This window comes from Hippocampus guttulatus, chromosome 23 (genome assembly GCF_054856545.1).
Source record: "Hippocampus guttulatus isolate MCC_2025c chromosome 23, RoL_Hgut_1.0, whole genome shotgun sequence".
Lineage (NCBI taxonomy): Eukaryota > Metazoa > Chordata > Actinopteri > Syngnathiformes > Syngnathidae > Hippocampus > Hippocampus guttulatus.
The window spans coordinates 2099004-2114482 of NC_141283.1; the positions used below are offsets into that span (position 1 = coordinate 2099004).

Genomic DNA, 15479 nt, shown 5'->3' on the forward strand with positions numbered 1-15479 from the left:
GGCAGATGTATAAAAGCCTTAAAATGAAGCACAAGGATGAGTCTCCGGTGAAAGAGGAAGGCTCTTTTTTTTTTTTTACCAAGGCTTCCAGGTTTCTGAGTCCAACATGGGATGGACGCGGATTTGCCTTTTGTTGCTTCTGGGCACATACACTCTTGCCCGTAAGTACTGTGATTTTTAAAGGTATTTTAACATAGGCAGTAGATATTTTATATTAACTACTATGTTGTAGAGACTTCATTGTCATCATGAACTGAGTGAATGCATTAATTTGGGGGGGGGGGGGGCGGTTATCTTTCTAGAGCAAGATGTAGGACGTGCGGACGAACAATCTCCAACATGTTTCTGTAAGTTGCCCCTTTATTCTCAAAAATGTAACTGGAGCAAAGTGTTGCTCAAGTCTAACTGACCGCTAATACGCATTTCAGTGGCTAAAAGGTTGAGGCACTTCAGGCGCTTTGTGTACGACTACGAGGCTGAGACCTTCAACGGCGTTCCCGGAGCCACCGACAACAAGAGCGGCCCTAAAATCTCCTGTCAAGTTCGTCTCCGGGCCGGAACTAAAAGTCTTTACCCTGTCCTGACTGCAGGGAAAGGTAAACGTGACTAAACGGCGATTCATCGACTGTGCAGGTTGAGCTTGACGTGCCTCAGACCTGCAGCTTCATCCTACGCACCCCAAAATGTTCTCTGAGTGAGATTTTTGCTGTGGATGACGATGGGAACGCACTGTACCGCCCCGCTGCTGGAAATCAGGCCTTCAAAGCCGCCATGGCCAAGTAAGTCTACTTCCCCATCTTGAAAACTGAAAACCAGCAGCTATTTTATCCAGGGAGAAGAATACATTACATCACCCTAATTTATGTTTGTAATTTAGAAGCCTCATTTAGAAGCCTTAAATCATTTCTTAAAACATGCTTCTACAGACTGACTTATGCATTGTCGTCTTCCACTGCCTTTTTTTTTTTAGTTGTTTTTGTTTTGTTTTTACAAACCTACATCAGCGCTGCTGGTCTGCCAGGGTCCTCAAAGTTATTATTATTTTCTCTATTATTTTTGCTGTCAATGTATATGTCCCGACAAAGGTAGAATGAGGCTGTCACTGATGATGCGTCCATGTCAAAAGGAACCCACTCAAGATCACAGTTGAGGGACACACTGATGTGAAACTCTTCCCCGAGGAAGATGAGGCGCTCAACATCTTGAACATCAAGAGAGGAATTATGTCTTCTCTCCTTGTTCCCGTCATGGAAGAAGAGAGGAATAAGAAAATGGTGAGAAGGCCTGTTGTTGTTCTTTGAAAGTTCGATTCTGTTTTCTGCGAAGAGTCATTCACCGATAAACACATTGCACAATGACTAGATCATCTGGAACAGTCATAGTTGATAAATGCACGTGGGTCACTTTGTGTTCCCACGTCAGCCGGCGGGGCAAAGTCCTAGATAACTTTATCTCTCCCGAGGCATCATCTGCTCATGTTATCTGGCCTATTGATTTGACAATTTGATCCAAGTAGAATAGTAAAAGAGAAAACATGTTTACCCATCCAGCTCTCAAATCTAACTCTGGATTGGATCCCATTGCATAGTCGATGACATAGGGGTGCCTAATATGTCTATTGCGATAGATTGGTCCCAAGTCTATTGCAAGGGGGTGGGGGGGCGGGGGGGGTATGGGAGGTAACATTTATTTATGTTATTAATATGATATATTTTGGTTTTAGTACACACTGCACCCAGAGCACCCTACCAGTCTCACTTTCACAAAAAGTATTAAAGAAAAAAAGGAAAAAAAGAAAAATCAAGTCACCTTTAACCTATGTTGACGTGACCCACAGTACATCACCGGAAGTTGTTAGCGGTCAGTAATCTGCAATTGCAGCTAGCTATCAGAGCTGTTGCGATATATCTCGTTTTTAAAATTATTATTGTTATTATTATTATTCTATTTCTTTTTTTGTGTGCAATTCACTGAGGACACTGACAAAGGATGTGAAGCATTTTAAAACGGTGCACGTGAGCGAGGAAGTGCGTCACGTGCCTCGACGAAGGTAGACAGTCATTTCCTATTCAAAAACTCACCAACTCTTTTATTTTTCTGTTTCGTTCAATTTATAGTCCATTAACATTTGCTTATGTTGTACAAAGTGCGACTTAAATGTCAAATGCCATACATTTTGTTCCTTTTATTTCACCTTAAGCGAGGGAAAAGTTGTGAGAGCAATTTCACGCCACGTCATTCTTCAGCAACCTGTCACATGGCACAGTCTGCCACTCATCTGAAATATTAATCAGGCGAATTAGGCTTTTCGTTGCATTATCACACCACCAATACTGAACAAGATACGTGATAGCTCTACTCCGGCACTTTCCGTAGGATGAGAGGCTGCCATTTGTTCGCATACGAATTATGAGCATGTTTTGATTGTTATCAATCTTTTGCTATGTGTGAGCATCCCAAATGTTGCCATGTTTGCCTTGGATCCATTGTCTTTGAATATATTACCTGACCAGAAGGCACAAAGTTAAATCCTCATTGATCTTTTTTTTTGTGTGTTTTAAGTCCTCAGGATTCCATGTTAGCATATTAACAACTGTGCCCACTTTAGTTTGTCTTGGTGTGTTACAAGTATATTTCGTGTGTTGAAATATTTCTGTTTCAGTATCAGTCTATTATTAAAAAGAACAATCCATGAACTAAAAGAAAGAGAAACACCCTCAGCCATAATGCTGTATCGCCACTGACAGATTCTCCTCAATTTGAATGATTCTGACATCATTTCTATCCAGCCCACCGTGTACGGCATCTGCACCACCGACTTCACAGTCAACGCCAGAGGAGACATCGCCACCGACGTGACTATCAGCAGGGATCTTTCCAGCTGTGATGGCTTCAGCGCTCACAAACAGGCCAGCAGTCCCCTGGCTCTCCTTTCAGGAATGGTAAAAAGCCTCAAACTACCTTCTTAACGCCAAGTTGAGCCAAATTCGTTGTTTATTTCTGGCTTTCCATTTCCAGCAATATCCTTTGTCCAAGATGATCAGTAGCCACCAGACTTGCAACTACAAGTTTGACAACCAGAAGAAGCACATGACAAGTGGAACCTGTACAGAGAAGCATATTTTCCTGCCCCTCTCCCACAAGTAAGTGGACAAAATAGTCCTAAACAAAAGGTATATACAAAAAAAAGTGTATTTTTGCGGTTTGCCATATTGTTCATTCATCTGCTGTAACTTTGTGTCCCGCATAGGAGCGAATATGGAATTTCCACTCTGGTGAAGCAGACTGTGACTCTGAGGGAGACGACCAAGATTAATGACAGAATCTTTGATCATAGTTAGTGTTTCAGTTTTTCAGAATGTGCTTTAATCTCTCCACCAATGTTCATTATCTGCAGTGTAATGGTTTGTGGGGGGGCGGGATTTTCTGAACAGATGAGGCTCTCCTGCGTTTCTTGCCAATGGACCATGTTGATGACAAGTCTCCTAAGCAGTCTAAAGATGCTGCCATGACTGCAATGCAGCAGCTGAAGACTCTATCCCAGACCAGTAACGGCGAGCAGCGTGCATCCCTCTTCCACAAACTGGTTTCTGAACTGCGTGGTCTGAAGGCTGATATCCTGGGTTCCGCTGCACTTGAGATGATGGATATGTCCGACTCGGTGACCATGCAAGCTCTTGTCCAATGCGGTACTCCAGAGTGCACCGGCGCCATGCTGAGGGTCCTCGGGACCTTTGATAAATCTGCTCTTGAAGTCGACATGGCAGTTTATGCCCTTGCACTGATGCCTAACCCCTCACGCCTCATGGTCAAGGATATTCTGGCCATGGCTCAGAACAGGAAGAGCAAGCCCATCATGTATGCCTTGAGTCATGCAGTCAGGAGGTAAGTAGACATCAGTGGCGGTGCCAGTTATGATGTGCTAGTCGATGATCTCTTGTGTAAAGAAATTAATCCAAAACGTTGTCACTAGGCTTTACCAGGCTGAGGGAAAAGTCACTCCGGAGATTACTGCTGTTTCTGACTTCACGGCCTCCCTTCTGGGCCCAGACTGCTCTGGCGAGAAAGACCTGACCTTCCTGACTTTGAGGGTGCGTAATCAAGTTTAAAACGCTTGACGGGAAGCTTAACTCATTCAGTCCCAGTCAATTCTGGACCAAGTCTGAAAAGACGTTTAAAAACGTCTTTGGAAGTGAATGAGGTAAACATGTACACATGGATCCAACTGTGCAATATCCAATGAGGTAGACAAAAAGGGTTTACGTGCAGCCTCGGGAGAGGTGGCAAATCCAGGTTCAGAAAGTAAAAATATGCCACATTTTTGCTCCAGTTTTTACTAAACCGGCTGGTAAATGAGCTCTTGAGTAGAAGAATCTGGCTGTGTTTTTAATTCCTCGACCTGGATTTGTCGAGAGAGTTCCTTGCTCAAGTTGGGTGAGTTGCCACTGAATTTGAATTCCACATAAATGCACAGAAGAATTCCAAAATCTTTCCGGAAATGTTCACAGATGACTGGAATTTGATTTATGTAGCTACAGAGTACGGACCAACTTTTGTGACTTTTCCTGACAATTTAATGTAAAATTTCTCTGCAGGTTGTCGGTAACATCGGAGATGTGATCGAAGTCGCCGACCCCGCCATTAAGAACACTTTGCTGAAATGCATGAGACAACCTGCAACCACACTCGCTGTTCAGCTTGCTGCCATCCAGGCTTTCAGACGTATGTCTATGACAGATGAGGTAACTCGCAGCTGTCCGTTGACATTTTTTTTCCTCGTTTTATCTTGAATCCTTGCAGTACATTTTGTCATACTGATCAACTTTCCTTTTCGGTGCAGGTTCGCTCTAACCTCCAGCGGGTAAGCCAGTACCCAAAGGGTGCTGTGCAGAAACGTCTTGCAACCTATCTGATTCTCATGAGAAATCCCCTCAATAGTGACATCGAGATGGTAAAGAAGATCCTGAAACAGGAGCAGAACAAGCAGGTCAAATCTTTCGTGACCTCCCACGTCTACAACATTATCTCCTCCGCTGATCCTGAGACCCGGAAGTAAGATTTATTTCGACTGAATAAACATATCCTTGATTTTCAAACCAAAAATGGTACAAATAGTTTGACATATATTTATTTGTGTCTTTGTTTATTTTCTTTAGGCTTGGCGAGAAGATAGCGGACGCTCTGCAGGACTATGACGTGGAGACACACCATGACTACACAACAAAGTCCCGCAACTACAAGCTGGGTTTGGCAAATAACAACATGCAGGCTAATTTCCAGGGCAATGTGATCTTTGACCCCAGCAACCAGCTGCCAAGAGAAGTCATGATGGAATCCACCCTGAAAATATTTGGCTACAACGTGGACATGTGGGAGGTGTGTCATTGTCACAATTGGCAAATGGCCGATGAATGATTTTGAAAACAACTTAAACCTTCGCTTTCGCTGTTTCCGAATCTTGCATTTGGTGCTGATAGCTCGGAATCGAAGGAAAAGGCTCAGAGCCCTCGATTGAGGCGTTGTTTGGAAAGAACGGCTTCTTCCCAGATACATTGTCCAAGGCTCTTTACTGGGCCGAGAAGAAGGTGCCAATCAAGATGATGGAAGTTCTGGAAAAGTGGGTAGCTCCATTGAAAGCAGAAGGACAGAAGGTATTTTGGGGGTTCACTTCTTTCCCTTTTACACGACACAAACATCACCTTTAAAGGATCCCAAATATTTGTTTCCCTCAGGTTCCCGAAGATCTTATGAGAGAAATTGTTCGCAATTTCAACCATCTGGTAAAAGATTTCCAGAATCAAGAATCTCCAGAGGCCATGGCCTACCTGAAGATCATGGGAACCGAGTTTGGCCACATCAAGGCCAGCGATCTGAAGTTTCTCGCTGAAAATGCTAAAATGTACGCGGAGATTTTCCTGAAGCTTCTCCCGAAACAGGTATGACATATTTCTTCTTTCATATCAGTTTTTTTCTCTTTTTTTTTTTTTAATTAAGGACAGCATGAGACCATTAATATTTCTTCTTTTTCCTTTCCATCAGGTTGTGTCCAACCTCATGTCCGGCACCGACAATGAGATCTTTATCCATTACATGTTCATGGATAACAAATTTGTCCTTCCAACCGCCACTGGCTTGCCTCTGACTTTTTCTCTGTCTGGCACGTTTACTCCCGGAGCTAAGGGAGGACTTCGCATTTCCCCGGCCGCGGTATTTTCTCATTTCTATTCTCACCAAGAAGCCATTTATTATTGGATGTATAACATGGCCGCTACCGATTCAATATTTTGTTCCATTTAAACACAGAATGAACTGTTGTTCAAGCCATCCGTCGGCGTTGAGTTTGTGACCCAGATGGGCGTCCACGTCCCCGAATTTGTTGCCTCCGCTGTCGAGATGCACACCAGCTTGTACCACGAGAGCGCATTCAATGCTAAGCTAGCCGTGGAGGCAAACCAAGTCAAGCTCACTATACCGGCTGCGCGGGGCCCTGCAAAACTTTTGAGCATCAGGTGAAACAAAATAAATGTGGTCAAAAGTAATATGGGTTGGAAACATTTTGGAGTGCATGCCCACGAATTCTTCAGCAATACAAAATATGAGTGCACTGTCGCTGATTATCCTCTGTAAAAATATCGTGATTGTGGTCGTTGTTGGACTTTTTGGCTGTCAATCAGGGGGAGTTTATTTATTTATTTTTGAAAAACAATTTCTTTGATCTGTTTTACAAAGCAATGCAGTGATTGTGGCTGATGGCAACGCTTCCGTAATCCCGCACAACACGAGTGAAATAAACTGTGACTCCCTCTTCGGATTCAAGTATTGCACGAAAAAACTTCAGGCTGATGTACAGGGTAAAAGCGATGTGCCTTACTTCCCCCTGGGCGGAGAGACGAGGTAAGTTGAAAAGGATGGAATGAAATCATTGAACCCCAAAGAGAAAGTTACTTGTTATTTTGCCAGTGAACTAAAATGTTGTACTCTTCACCTCAGGTTTGGAATTGAAATCGAGCCTCAGGTCTCCTACACAGCCACCGTTGCGTACACGCTCCTCAATGAAGGAAAAGATGGCCGCCAGAAGGTCGACTCTCTGAAGATGACTCTGAAAGCTGAAGGTATCGGCGCCACATTTAGAAAGATGATAGCCACAAACTCTTTTATTCTGAGAATAATTCCCTCTTCTCTCAGCGTCACGTGAAACTATTTTTCTCCCGACCCCGCAGGGGATCAGGACGCCGAAGCTTCCGCAATCATGAAATACAACAGGAACAGGAACGTCTTCACCAGCCAAATCCAGATACCCGTCTTGGATGTCGAAGCCGGGGTCAAGGTTGGCCTGACTGACAGCAGCAACAAAGGCAAAGCCCTCAGCCTTGAGATCTCCAACAAGAACGTGCCACAACTCACTCTCACTGGTCGTGCCCAGTGAGTAAAATAAACCACAAACTCAGAAACCCGACGAAGCCCCAATTCTGGACCAAGTCTGAAAAGACGTTTAAAAACGTCTTTGGGAGTAAACGAGTTAACCGTCATCTGTAGTTGTCTTGATCCACGCTCTCATTTGATATTTTCAAATCTATTTTCTAGACTGCGTTCCACAACGGGAGCCACGCTGCAGGTTCAGTTGGCTGTGCCCGCGCTGAAGACAGACGCTAGCATCTCTGCTACCGTGACTGAAAGTAGCCCCAAAGGCCAAGAAATCACTTTGGAGATCAAAAGTGATATGAATCTCCCCAAGACCTCATCTATTCAGTCAATCACGTTCAAATACGGTACGTCTTCCAAAAATATGCGCCGCCGGACTCATTTCGAATGTATGTGTTCATGCCGGAAGCTAAAAGATTTAATATTCTTTCTGTATTTCAGGCAATGATGAGGTTGAGGTTCAACTGCTGTCAAACATGAATGCTGAGACCATAGTGCTGCTACCTTATACCGAAGCGCTCGGGGCCTGGCTCAGTAAATTTGCCGAGGATGCTTTGGATCGTCAGCTTGCCAGCACTGACATGAAACTGCGTCACGTTGTCAAAAAGACGCTTGAGGTGAGTTCGCTTGGGCTTAATATGCATTCAAACGTTTAAAAAAAACAACAACTGTGTTTTCTCATTAGGCCAGCAACATCTGGATGAACAAAATTTCAGTTGACGTCCCCTATGTGGAGACTCTGAAGAACAACATTGCAAAGGTGGAAATGCCTTCCGTGCCCGAGAACCTATTCATGAATATGTAAGAAAAAAAAAACGATTTTCAAATTGTCAGACTTTTATCTAAATGCTAACACAAAAAAAAAGAAGACATCTCTCTCATAAAAACTGGTGTCTGTTTTCATCCAATCGTCAGGGAAAGCAAATTCCGCTACCGGTTCAACAAGAACTTTACGACCATCCGAATCCCGCTGCCACTTGGAGGCAAATCCTCGGAGGAACTGTTTATCGCAACGAACGCAATCATCACGCCCCTGCTTGCACCACACCAGATCGGAATCCCCAAATTTACCATCCCCTCTGAGCAAGAGCTCACCCTGCCGCTGATCGGAATGATGCATGCGTCCGCTAAGGTGAACAGCAACTATTACGATTGGGAGGCAACCGTGTCAGCGGGTAACAATACTGTGGACTCTCCAAACTATTTGGCCAAGTTCACGCTTCAGGCTACCAGTCCCATCAAACTTTTGGCTTTCACATCTGAGGGTAATTTGATGTCTTTCTTTCAACAGGCATTAAAAAATATCAGCCATATAGTGTTTAATGTTTTTTTTACATTTTTGTTGTTGTTTTTTCAGGAGCTGCAGAAGTTACCGATACAGATGAGAAAACGCTCAAATTCACCCTGAACGGCTCCCTGGAGCACACGTTTGTGAGTACGAGTGTTAATGTGGAGGAGACGATTGCCGTCGTCTCGGACGATGTGACGTCATCGGGAAAATACAACATCCATGCTGCTGCCCCGCTCGGCTTGCGGACGTCTCTGGACATGACCAAGCACCTCACGCTTGATTCCGCCAAGCTGTTGGGGGATATCAATGCGAATGGAAGTCTCACGATGGGATCTTTGACCGCTAGCGCCACTTATCTCAACACCTTCTCATCTGACCGCGCAAAGAAGGAACTCAGGTCGGAGAGCACGCTGAGAGCGAACTCCGAAATCCTGAAAATTACAAATAACATCAAGGCTGAATATGCAAATGAGAATCTGAACATCGAGTCGAACACGAACATTAACAGTCACCCCGCTCAGCACTCGACGAACGTCAACCTGAACTACAAGGATTCCAAGCTGAGCTTTCTCTCCAAATCGGTGAGCAAGGCCGGTCGGAGAACGCTTCAAAGCCAAGTTGAGTTCTCCGCCTCGGAAGCTCAAGCCAGCCTCCGTCTAGGAAATACAGCGGACGATACGGTAAACCGCGCCTACTCATTGCTCACCGGTTCCGTTGATCCCTCTGGCTTGGAGCTCAACGCCGATGCCTCCCTCAACATCTTTTCAAGCCTCGCTTCTCACAAGGCAACGTTGACTCTGAACGCCAACGGTGTGACCACCAGCTGTACCACGACTGCTCAGCGCAACCGACTGACCTTTGAGAATATTTTCCACAGCGGGCTTGCCACCGACGGCGCCACCTTGTCTCTCACCACCAAGGGAGGCATTGGAGGGAATAACGTGGACTTGAATATCGAAGGGAAAATGGCACGCTCCGAAGTCTACCTCAATGGCGTCTTTAACGGCGACGTCTCGCCATTCAACACGAGGAACAGAATGAATTTCCTAGTCGGCGAAGATGGCCTCATCGTCTCCAGCAACGTAGTCGGATCGCTGAACGAAATGAGGACGGAAAATTCCAATTCCCTTTCTCTGACGTCGAGATCTTTAACCTTCCATGCCAAGACGGCTCATTTCCTTAACACCGGAAACTCCTACGCGCACGACATCACCGTTACCATGGAGCCGTTTACCGCCTCCGCTCTGATCAAAAATCACCTCAAGATCATGGAGATCGACTTTAACAACGACGCCCAGTTCAAAGCGCAGCCCTACAACGTGGAGCTGACGGGAACGCTGAAGGGAGGCTCGTCGGAGGACGAACTCAAGCACACTTACGAAGTCAAGTTCGTGGACATGATCCTGTCCACAAAGTGCAACACCAACGGTCAACTACTTGGATCTCAGATAACGCATGCCGCCGTTTTGGAGGTTGCAGGCCTGACTGTGAAATTCAGCCACGTCGCCGATTACAAATCTCGGTTTCTTCGTTTGGACAGTAAGGTCAATGCCGCCGCCGAGCCCTTCGCCCTTACCGTCGATGCCTCGCTCAACTCCAACGGCGGCGTTTCTTTTTACGGACAGCAGAGTGGCGATCTGTACAGTAAATTCCTCCTGAAAGCCGAACCCTTGCTTTTCACGCAGTCGTTTGAGTACAGAGGGTCGACCACCCACGAGATCCGAGGCCTACCCGCCATCAAGACCGCCGCGGACAGCAAACTCAGCAGCACCATGAGCCTTCAAGAACAAAGCCTTCACCTGAAGGTTAAATCGAAGCTAAACGACCACACTTTTGATCAGGAATTCGAGGCCTACAACAAAGCCGAGAGAATGGCGATTGACATGAGAGGAGCGGTCACCACGAACCTCTTTAGCGAAGCCGGGCAAGACTACAGCTTGTCTGGATTCGTCAAGTATGACAAGAACACCGACAGTCATCTCGTCCACATCCCTTTCACCGAGCACATCCCCGCCGTGATCGAACACGTAAAAAACACAGCGACGAGTCTGACCGACAACGGCGTCGACCTGCTGAAAGACGTCAACGCCAAGTATGAGATCGGTATGACGATGAAGAACAAAGTATCTGAAATGAAGGAGTTCGTGGACAACTTTGACTTGAGCGTCTTCGTCCGAGATGTGAGAAAACGCTTCCACACCGTTGAAAACGCCCTGACGAACCTGACGACCAAGTTGCCGACGGAAAAAATCATCCGTGTGCTGAAATCCGTCAAGGATGCTATCGCGGCTTGGATCAAGAAACATAACATCGCTAATAGGTTTGCGGTCATTTATCAAAAAATGGAGGAAATTCTGTCCAAATATGAAATTGAGAAGCTGATCGGAACAGTGATGGATGAAGTAGTCGAAATGATGAAGACGTATCAAGTGAGGGAAAAGATTAAGTCTGTATTTGCCCTTCTTCGGTCATTTGACCTGCAGCCTTTGTTTCAAAAGTTTACGGGCCGTATTCGAGAGTTTATGACTCATTTGTACTCCTTTGACTTCAAACAGATGATTGACGACGTGAGGGATTACGTCTTGAGGATGGTGCAGAAAATACAGTCTTTCGATTATGACACATTAATGCTGCGTCTCAAAGAAAAAATGACAGATATGAGCAAGGTTCCCTGTTTCGGAAAACTATACGGAGAGTTCCAAATCGACTCGCCGCATTACAAACTCAGGACGAGCGCAGATCTGGCGAACACCTCGGCGACATCGCTCACACCGGAGTTCAAGGTGAATCTTAATTCTCAGGCCACGTCGACTTTGGGGGCCCTCCAGTTCGCCGTAGATGCCGGCGCACATTTGGCTCTACCCAAAATGAGCCGTCTGGCGATTTCAGAGTCGATTAAAATGGATCAGTCGTCCTTTAAAGTCGACCACAAGGGAACGATGACCGTCTACGGACTGTTGGGTCAAGGCTCCGCTGACACGACGGCAAAGATCAGCCTCGAGTGGTATTCCGCCGAACTTGTCAACAACGTGTTCTTGGCCATGGAAGACGGACTCTCCGCAAGCGTCAACACAAACTTCAATCAAGACCTCAACATGCCATCGCTCGACGTTTTCACTCACGTGTCGTCAACCCAAAAAACGAATTTCGCACTTGAAGCCGGCTCGGCAAAACTCAACGTGAACACTCTGGCCAATGCCAAATACGCAGTTCGGGATTTCTCCGATGAGGCGACTCACAACAGCGTCGTTGACTTGGTCCTGGGTCCGCACACGGCCAAAGTGACTTTCACCGGCGCTACAAACTGCAAAGGTTTCAAAAGCAATCAGAATGTGGTCGCCGAGATCTGCGTTTTCGGCCACGCGTTGATCGATGCCAAAATCGAAACGGAAACACCCGTGATGAAGACCAGCGTGTTTGACATGAAGTTCCAGGCTCGCCTTCAAGACCTGCAAATCGATTTCACCGCCTCCCATAACGCACAACTGATCGAGGGAACTCTTTCGAATTCCGCCCTGGGCTTGATAACGCCTACCGAGCTCACGCTCGACACCAAGAATAAGGGAAATTCCAGGCTTTTCCTTCCGTTCGTGCAGTCGGGAAAGATGGAGTTTGAGAATGACATTTCTGTGACGCTCAACTCTCAAGTGCAGCAGGCCAGCTGGACCGGAATGGCAAGAGTCAACCAAAACAAATACTCCCATTTCTTCAAAATGGATCACGGTGAAACGGAAATTCACCTCATGTGTCAGATTCACGGAGAAGCAAATCTTGACATCTTGCGGCAACCAATCACCATTCCTGAAATAGCGTTGCCATTTTATGGCACGAGGACACCGAAAGTGGACGACTTCTCACTGTGGGACGACGCTGGCCTGGGGAATCTCCTGACGACAACTCAACAGACTTTTGACCTGAGCTCCAAGATGAAATACACAAAAAACCCGGAGACGTTCACCATCGACGTGAATGCCGATCCGGTCATCGATATTCTGGTTTCGTCCTATGCCACAGCACAGGCAGAGTTTGAAAAATATTACACCGAATGGCCTAAATCACTGACGATTCCTGAATACACAGTGCCAGGGATCAATATTAGGATGTCAACATTCACCATTCCCCTCCCAGACAGCAGTCTTGTCACAATGCCAGCTCTGACGCTTCCCAAAATCACTCTGCCGAAAATTCACAGCATCCAGATTCCAAAGATGGGCGATCTGATCCACGAGTTCTCGATGAAAACACCGATGATCACTTTCAAAAGCAACGCCAGCGTTCTCAATAAGAACAGCTTCCTGGTCAAACTCGATGCATCTTCGTTTTCGGAGTGGGAGGTTCTGGCAGGGAATATCGAGGGCACTGCCAATGTCAACTTAGTTGGGGGATTCAAGATGGCCTCGGTGGTGGTTGTAAAACATGCGGTGTTGGAAGGAAGTCATGACAGCGCCATCCTCTTAAGTTATGAAAATATTGATGCCTCCATCAGCAATTCCCTCAAGGTCAATCTTCCTTACGAAACCGTGGAAGTCCGCCAGGAGATGACGGGAAACCGTCTCGTTTTCTCTCTGTCCACCCCATCTGCCGGTCTCGTCGGAGTTCAGGTGCAAACTGAGCACCCGGCACAAGCAAGAGCGAGACTCTATGGTCGCTACCCTGTAAGTCAAATTCTTTTTGGGGTTTGTTTGTTTTGAATTTTAGAGAAAAGAGCGCATTAACTCATTCACTCCCAAAGACGTTTTTAAACGTCTTTTCAGACTTGATCCAGAATTGGCTGGTACTGAATGAGTTAAATATGGTACCGTTTTGTTGTTCCTCAGACTGAACCACAAACGGACGTTGATATCCTGGCCCTGAAGATGTCTGTGATGAATTCTGAGAAGCTGAATCTTCAGACTTCCTGGAACACGGAAATGCCGTACGAGATGATGCTGGGACTGAAGAAGAACGTACCTGCGGCCGTTCAAGCGGTCATTACTCCTGCTGCCGCGACCTACGATCAAATCAACAGATACGCAAGACGCCTCGAGGGGACTCTGGAGCGGGTAAGGAAGCAAGGTACAGAGTTGTTGAATAAGGCTGTCGAAAATCCCGCCGAGGTGATGACATCTGCTAAAAATCAGACCAATCGTATCATTCGAAGATCCCAACAAAAAGTGGAGACTTTTCTCGAGGCTGCGGTTATATTCCTGAGAGAAACCAAGTTCCGAATCCCAGGGTATCCGCAAAGACGGTCGGGCCTCGAAATCTATCAGAAATGGCGTACCGTTATTATTGACGCTTATGAGGAGGCGAATCGGAAGTTCTCAAAGTTCGTCTTTTTTTCCTCGATAGTAGCAACCGAATCTTTTGAAGCCATTCCCGTCCCCGGAAGACACATTCTGAATGACTTCTTTGGAGCTTTAAGGAAAGTCTGCGACCAAGTGATTGCCACGATGCAAAAAGTGGGAGGGGATGTCATTGAAGATATTCCCTGGGATCTTTCTCAATTAAATCAAATGCTGCTCCCAATTCTAAGATCGCAAGATATAACGGAGGTCCCCGCTTTCTTGACCGACATGTACCAGGAAGCCATCGACTCCCATACCTTTGCGAGTGTCGTTCAGCGGATCGAAACGATTCACCGCATAATCAGCGGCTATCTTCAAACCGTGGCGACAAAACTTCAGAACGTTCTGGATGACATTCCCGCCGAACAGTTTCGAGCGGACATCGAGTCCTCAATTGACGTGACGCTGAGACATCTGAATTCCTTCCACAGCAACGTCATTCGAATCCTAAAGGAGAATAATCAAACTTTCGAAAAAGTCATCAGAGTTGGTGACAGCGAGGTGGAGTTGGATATCCCTTTTCCCTTCGTTCCCCGGTTTAACTAAACTCCAGCGGCTAACTACACTGTAGCGCCAGTTTTTTTGTTGTTGTTGTCACGGAAGGACCACTTCCAAGAAGGAAATGCAAAACTGTACACTAAATGTCGCCTGTATCCATGATACTGGTCTATTCTGTTGTCGTTATTATTAGACTGCCTTTTGTTTATTTTCACGCCGTTGCGTATCGTGCGTCATTTGTATGTTGTGCTGTTCTATTTAAAGCCTGTTTCCTGAATTAAAAACTGGTTTTAACTGCAAACTCCATCTACCCTCCATCTGCTTTCAGACGGTGTCAGTTTGTCTTTTAACAAATATACTTTTTTGACACAATTGTAATAATCTACAGAGAATGTTTAAAAAAAAAAACTCTTGGGAAGAAACTTTCCAACGCCTTTCTGCCGTACGCCTATTAGTCATTTGTATCGTCACGTCTAATTATAGTCGGACTCTGTATAAGTGACACATGCGCTCGAATAGCTGAACAATGGGAAAGAATACAACTCATTCACTCCCAAAGACGTTTTTAAACGTCTTTTCAGACTTGGTCCAGAATTGGCTGGTACTGAATGAGTTAAATAGTTCCTGGTAAAAATAAGATGGAGGAAAAACAAAAACATGGCAACCACATTTTATTTATTGCTTCAGAAAAACGTCAGCGCGTTTGCTTACCCCCCCCCCCCCCAAAAAATGCAAATCAAGATTAAAAATGACCTAATGCACAAAATGGTTTAGATTGCCACATACTCTGTGCTTTTTTTTTTGTTTTCTTCTGCGTAATTGTAGAAATGGACAAATGCAAACCAGACCCATCTGAGTAATACGTGTAAATACAAATCCATTGACAATTACAAACACAAGAGGGGAGCTAGTGTGGGAATAATCAGGAAGTGCAGCACAAT

At 45.7% G+C, this 15479-nt stretch overlaps 1 protein-coding gene across 1 annotated transcript; it reads left to right on the plus strand.

Annotated features, from left to right (window-relative positions):
• Positions 1-106: 106 nt before the first annotated feature.
• LOC147185668 (apolipoprotein B-100-like) lies at positions 107-14840 on the plus strand. The gene is made up of 27 exons (XM_086104281.1): positions 107-161; positions 303-347; positions 429-541; positions 634-779; positions 1127-1274; positions 2790-2942; positions 3019-3143; positions 3251-3336; positions 3435-3885; positions 3974-4091; positions 4596-4742; positions 4841-5052; positions 5157-5376; positions 5478-5651; positions 5733-5936; positions 6040-6207; positions 6304-6509; positions 6730-6894; positions 6991-7112; positions 7221-7422; positions 7585-7769; positions 7864-8039; positions 8108-8223; positions 8338-8687; positions 8780-12662; positions 12891-13368; positions 13531-14840. The coding sequence occupies exons 1-27, from the start codon at positions 107-109 to the stop codon at positions 14584-14586; spliced, it is 9504 nt and encodes a 3167-aa protein (XP_085960407.1). The 3' UTR covers positions 14587-14840.
• Positions 14841-15479: the final 639 nt, after the last annotated feature.